This window comes from Solanum pennellii, chromosome 12 (genome assembly GCF_001406875.1).
Source record: "Solanum pennellii chromosome 12, SPENNV200".
Taxonomy (NCBI): domain Eukaryota; kingdom Viridiplantae; phylum Streptophyta; class Magnoliopsida; order Solanales; family Solanaceae; genus Solanum; species Solanum pennellii.
Window position 1 is genome coordinate 53759842 of NC_028648.1, and position 6654 is coordinate 53766495.

The following is a 6654-nucleotide window of genomic DNA, read 5'->3' on the forward strand; positions in this document are numbered from 1 at the left end:
TATATATATATATATATATATATATATATTACATTGTTTCTTGTCTTATTCCCCAAAAGTCATTTGCAAAAACTCTAATGGAGTTCCAATTCATTGTACTATCTTCGTTTAAAAACAAAAAGAACAATGCTATCATTCAAAATTTAAGTACATTTAATAGCAAGTATGTTAAGAAGATGAATTAAAAGAGTAAAAACTGTATTGAAGAGTATGTTTGAGAGGAACACATAAGTAATGAGGAAGAAAAGAAAAACTTATTTTTTATTGAATAAATCCTCCAATGCTACATACATTGCTTTATATATAATAACATGTTATGACTAACCTTCTCTAACTAATTTACTGACACATTCTAACTAACTAACTAACCAGCTAACATATTTACAGCTTTTATAGTGTACAATTACAGCTAGCATTATTAGGGAACTACAACACATTTAGTTAGTTCTTTTACACCCACCCACCTTCCAAGCTAGGAGCTATGAAGATGTTCTTCATCCCTAGCTTGTACATTAGATACGTGTGAGGGTCTTTCCTAAGTTCTAAGGATGGTAGATAGGCAGTGATAAACAGTCCATCTTGAATCTTTTCTTTGATAAAGCGACAGTCAATATCTATGTGTTTTGTTCTTTCATGAAACACAGGATTGGCTGCAATTTGTAATGCTGAAGTACTATTTGAATAAACAGGTACTGGTAGAACAATAACAACCCCTAATTCCTAAAACAAACCAACAGTTCAAACAACCTCTGCAACAGTTGAGGCCATGGCTCTGTACTCAGCCTCACCTGAACTTCCGGAGACTGTAACCTGCTTTTTCGACTTCCATGAAATAAGAGATTCTCCATATTTGATTAAGAATCCATTGATTGATCTTGTGTTGTTGATATATGAACCCCAATAAACATCACAAAACACTTATAAATTATTTCCTCTAATAGATGACATTAGAATTCCCAAGACTGGTTCTGTCTTCAAATATCTGACCAATATGAGCGCTGAATCCATATGTGAAGCCTTTGGTGCATGCATAAATTGACTTAGACACTGAACTGCAAATGATATGTCTTGTCTAGTGGTTGTGAGGTACAATAGCCTTCCAATCAACCATTGATAACTTGTAGGATCCTCAAGAAGTGTATCAACATGTGTAGAATTTATGTGATCATCAAACTCTGTAGAGGTGAGTTTTAGATTTAGTTCCATAGGTGTTGACACTGGTTTAGTACCTGATAGACCCATATCATCTAATAACTGCATAGTGTACTTCCTTTGATGTATGAGTATCCCAGTCTCATTTCTAGCAAACTCCAACCCAAGGAAGTACCCTAGTTCCCCCGCATCTTTAATCTTGAATGCATGATGCAATGTTGTCTTAGTTTCATGAATCATATTGGAATCACTTCCTGTTATCAATAAATCATCAATATAAATCAATACAACCACCAATTTATTTTCCTTCCTCTTAGTAAACAAAGAATAGTCTCTATTACTCTGTATGAAGCTCGAATCAATCAAGGTAGTGGTGAGTTTAATGTTCCACTGTTTTGAAGCTTGTTTAAGATCATAGAGAGATTTCAACAATCTACATGCTTGATCACTGCCAACTTTTCTATTAAGACCATCAGGGGGGTCATATATACTTCTTCATACAAATCTCTTTGTAAAAAAGCATTATATGCATCCATCCGATGTAATGTCCAAGGATTTGCAGTTGCAATAGAAACAACAGACCCCACAGTTGCCATTTCCACCACCGGGGAGAAAGTATCTTGGTAATCAAAACCTTCTTTTTTATTGTACCTCTTAGCAACTAGTCTAGCCTTGAATCTCTCCACACTTCCATCTGCATTATATTTGATCTTGTACACCCACTTACACCTTATGGCCTTTTACTCTTGGTCAATGTCACCAATTCCCATGTCTTATTGTCTTCTAGTGCCTTGATCTCATTATTCATAACAGCTACCCATCTAGGATCTTTTACTGCCTTTGAGTAGTTTGATGGTTCAGTTTCAACAGAAAATTTAGAGACAAAACTCTGGTATGTAGGTGATAATCCTGTATAATCTAAAACTGAGGCAAGAGAATAGTTACACTTCTTGGAAACAACTTTGATTACAAAGTCTTTGTGCCAAACAGCAGGTCTAGAACTTCTGCTTGATTTCCTCTCAGGTGATGAAGGAGTGTCACATGGAAGTGAATTATCAGATGAACCAATTTCACAATTCTAAGAAGAAGGTATATACTCATTTTCTTGACAAGTAACTGAAGATGTAGAGTCTGCAACTAAGACCTCATAAGCAAATATTTCTGGTGAGTTCAGTTTTTGTGTTTGTTGAGGAATGTTGTCATGGAAAGGAAAAACTATTTCCAAAAATACCACATCTCTACTGATGAAGAATTGTTTGTTTTCCAAATCATACAACTTGTACCCTTTTTGAGTAGTACCATATCCCATCAAAACAGCTCTTATTGCCCTTGGACTGAACTTATCATGTGTGGTAAGATTGGTAGAAAAACACAAGCATCCAATAACTCTCATCTAATCTAAAGAAGGAGATTATCCATATAGTTTCTCAAAATATATAACATTTCCTAATGTTGTAGAAGGGATTCTTTTTAATACATAAGTAGCAGCATGGATACATAAATCCCAAAATTTATCTGGAAAACCAACTTGAAATTTGATAGCCCTTGCAGTTTCTAGAATTTGTCCATGTCTCCTTTCCACCACCCCATTTAGTTGAGATGTGTATGGACAATAACTTTCATGAATGATGCCATGAAGTTTGAATAAATCATGACAGTTGGTATTGAAAAAATCAGTACCATATCAATCTTATCCTTTTGATCTTTTTATCAAATTGAGTTTATATTGTTCAACAATAAATTGTTTCAACAAACTAACAACATCATATTTAAGTCTCATTAATAGAGTCCAAGTCCATCTAGAATAGTCGTCAACAATAGTCAAAAAATATCTCATACCATCATATGTTTCAACTCTATAGGGACCCCAAACATCCATATGTAGAAGCTGAAAAATACACGTAGCACTACTAGTACTGTGTGGAAAAGGTAATCTTGTCTACCTAGCAAGAGGACAAACATCACACTTGTGTAAATTAAACTTGTTATCAAACTTGCGAAATGTTGAAATCTTTCTGATGACACCCATGGGAACATGTCCCAGCCTTTGATGCCAAATATTTGCATTGACTTTAATACCCTGAATGGTTGTCATGCATTGGTGTAATTGTGATACCTTGTGACCATATTGACCATGCTGAAAGTAGAAAGTGTAAAGTCCATCTTCCTCTTCACCAATCACTCTCACCTTCCCAGATCCTAGGTCCTGAAAAACACAATATTTTTGAAAAAATGTGACACATCAATTCAAATCTTAGGCCACTTGAGATACTGACATAAGATTGAACTTGAAAGCTGGTACACATAACACTCTTCTAAGAACATCACCTCCTCCTATGTGACAATCTCCATTATGTGAAACCTTAGCAGAAGTACCAGTTTGCAATTGAACTTGACCTGCATTCTCTATCAAAACTGAATTATATAAAAATGTAGGGCCTCTTACTATATGATGGATGCACTACTGTCTATAATCCACTTCAAGAAAGCAGCTGAAGTCAAAGGATTACCTGTCATTTTAGCAGTGCCACTTATGTCATTAAGTTTATTTTGATCAAGCATTTTGAGTAGTTTCTGATGTTGCAATGGAGTGAATAAAGGCATAGGTACATGCTGCCGAGATACAAAATGTTGTGAAGGAGGAGTATATGGAAATTGCATTTGCATCTGATCTTGATATGGTGACTGAGTTGGCTCTGATTTATCAGATTGATACTGTTGAGATAAATGCCCTGCATGATAAGTAGAATTCCCAACAAAAATTTTATCTCTTTTACCTTTGTAATCAGCTGGATATCCAATCAGTTTACAACAGATACCCTTAAGATGACCAGTTTTGTGACAAAAATCACATTTCAGTAGTTTGTTACAATCAGTCCTCATGTGACCTTTTATATTGCAGAAATCACAAAAGCATTAGGATTATAAGGTCTTCTAGGTTTATGACTGCTAAGACCAGACTTAGAAGTAAACATTGCAGTAGGAGCCATATCAGGCATCATTCTACTTGATCCGGCTACCATTTTTTGACTTTCATCTTGATTAACCATAGCATAAGCTTGATTGATCCTAGGAAGTTGTGGCATCAACAAGATTTGGCTTCTAGCCTGACTATAATTGTCGTTAAGCCCCATAAGAAATTGCAACATTCTCTGATGTTGTGATTGCTCAAAAAATTCCTTAGATCTAGAACTTGTACAAGCAGGAGGAGGCATTATAGAATCATACTCATCCCACACATCCTTCAGTCTAGAGTAATACAGTGATACACATGAAACACCTTGAACAAGAGTAAAATTTCCGTATGCAACTGAAAAATACGAGAGCTATTTACCTTATTAAACCTCTCCTTAAGATCTTCCCAAATCAAGTATGAATCTGAACAATAAATAACTACACTGTGAAGATCTTTACTTACATTGCAGAATATCCACGAAACAACTATTGCATTACAGCGATCCCAAAGTCGAGTTAAATCCTCTGTGAATTGCATCTTCTTCACTGTTCCATTGATAAATCCAACCTTATTCTTCCCAAGAAAAGCTAACTCCATAGCCTTACTCCATAAGGTATAGTTACCACTTCCAGCAAGTAAGATCCCAACATTCAATGATCTAGGTGAATCTGATGGATACAGATACAGAGGATGAAGATGATGAAAAGTAGGAAAAGACATGGAAGTTCCTGATTGAGTTCCTGAAACAACTCCTTGAATGTCCATGAAATCGAACAAAAGAAATACACAATTGGCTAAGAAACAATGAAACTCTTCACCGTGTGTGTAAGAATTGTTCAAATCCAAGATCGTATTGCTCTGATACAAAGTTATGAAGATGAATTAAAAGATAAAAACTCCATTGAAGAGTATGTTTGAGAGGAACAGAGAAGTAATGAGGAAGAAAAGAAAAACTTATTTTTTATTGAATAAATCCTCCAATGCTACATACATTGCTTTATATATAACCACGTGCTATGACTAACCTCCTCTAACTAATTTACTTACACATTCTAACTAACTAACTAACCAGCTAAACATATTTACATCTCTTATGGTGTGCAATTACAGCTAGTATTATTAGGGAACTTGTACACATTTAGTTAGTTCTTTTACAGAGTAAAAATTGAGTTGAAAAGACGTATCAAAGACACTATCAAAATTTAATAGCGAATAAAAGTTGAATAGTGAACACGTATTATAAAGTGCAAAACATAAATATACTTATATGGAGAAGATAAATTGTTTTAATTTTGTTTGATTATATTTCCTAAAGAGACAAACTTACAAGATAAGTGTGTACATTTCATTAATATGATTTTTTAAAAAATGCTTATTGAGGTCTGTTTTTTTTAAAAAAAATCTTATGTAGCAATTTTTCGTTTCAGCTTTGCACCTGAGATGTTCAAGACCATAAAGATTAAAAAATATTTTGATATATTTGATTATTAAATTTAAAAGTCTTATTTACCATATTAAATTTTGTATCAAATTAAAATACGACACTCTATTTAAACGGGAGAGTGTAGTACAAAGTAAGAGACTGTTTGAATTGGCTTTAAAAGTATACTTTAAGTCAAATATAAAAAATAAAATTGAAATGACTTTTAAGTCAAAAAAATAAAAAGTACCTACTTTTGATTTTTTGATATATTTTAAGTCATTTTAAATTTATTTTAAGTTATTTTTTTACCTTGTGAAACACTTCTTAACTTATCTGAAGTCAATTTTAACTTATTTTAAATTAAGTTTTATATTTGTAAAACACTTTCAAAAGTAAAAATTGACTTGAAGTAAGTTTGACTAATTTTCAAAACAATGCTAACACCTTATAAGTTTTTGAAAAGAACTTACAACTTATGTCACAAAAAAAAAGAAACACGGTAATAAATTTCGAAGTTAATGTTGACTCTTATTCTTTGTAAAGTGTCACGACCCAAATTTGCAAGTCGTGATGGCACCTATGTTCCCAACCAATAGGTAAGCCAACCCAACATATTAACCCAACTAAATCAACCAATGAGTAAAAAGACTAACACTTAGCAAGAATCTCCAACATTGGGTTCCTTATAAGTACGAAATGCGGAAGATAAAATATATCACCCCAAGAATTGGTGTCTTAAGTACAAGAGCTTCTAAAATTCGATGCAAGTCTGAAACTAAATGACAAATCTAACATAAGGGATACCCTGTTTGAATACTAATAACAGAATAAATAAAAGATAGAGGGAGGTGTGGGCCACGGAACAGCCAAGCAGCTCACCACAACTCCAAGCTCGAACTCAAATTGCTCCACGAGATGTGCTTCTACTCGGAATCGAATCTGCACCACAAAGAGTGCAACAAGCGTAGTATGAGTACGAAACCACGTGTACCCAGTATGTCTCATTGACCGACAACGAAGAAGTAGTGACGGGAGTTATATAAGAAAATAAATTCTTAGATTGTACAAGTATATATATATATTACACTTACTATTTAAGTTTCATCAATAAAGGAAATCAACA

The 6654-nt window shown here is 33.8% G+C and overlaps 1 protein-coding gene across 1 annotated transcript; it reads right to left on the reverse strand.

The window, feature by feature from the left end:
- Positions 1–4043: 4043 nt before the first annotated feature.
- LOC107006360 lies at positions 4044–4873 on the reverse strand. Its single transcript, XM_015204932.1, has 2 exons — positions 4497–4873; positions 4044–4401 (listed from the first exon to the last, which is right to left on the reverse strand). Exons 1-2 carry the CDS (start codon positions 4871–4873, stop codon positions 4044–4046), a joined length of 735 nt encoding a protein of 244 aa, XP_015060418.1.
- Positions 4874–6654: the final 1781 nt, after the last annotated feature.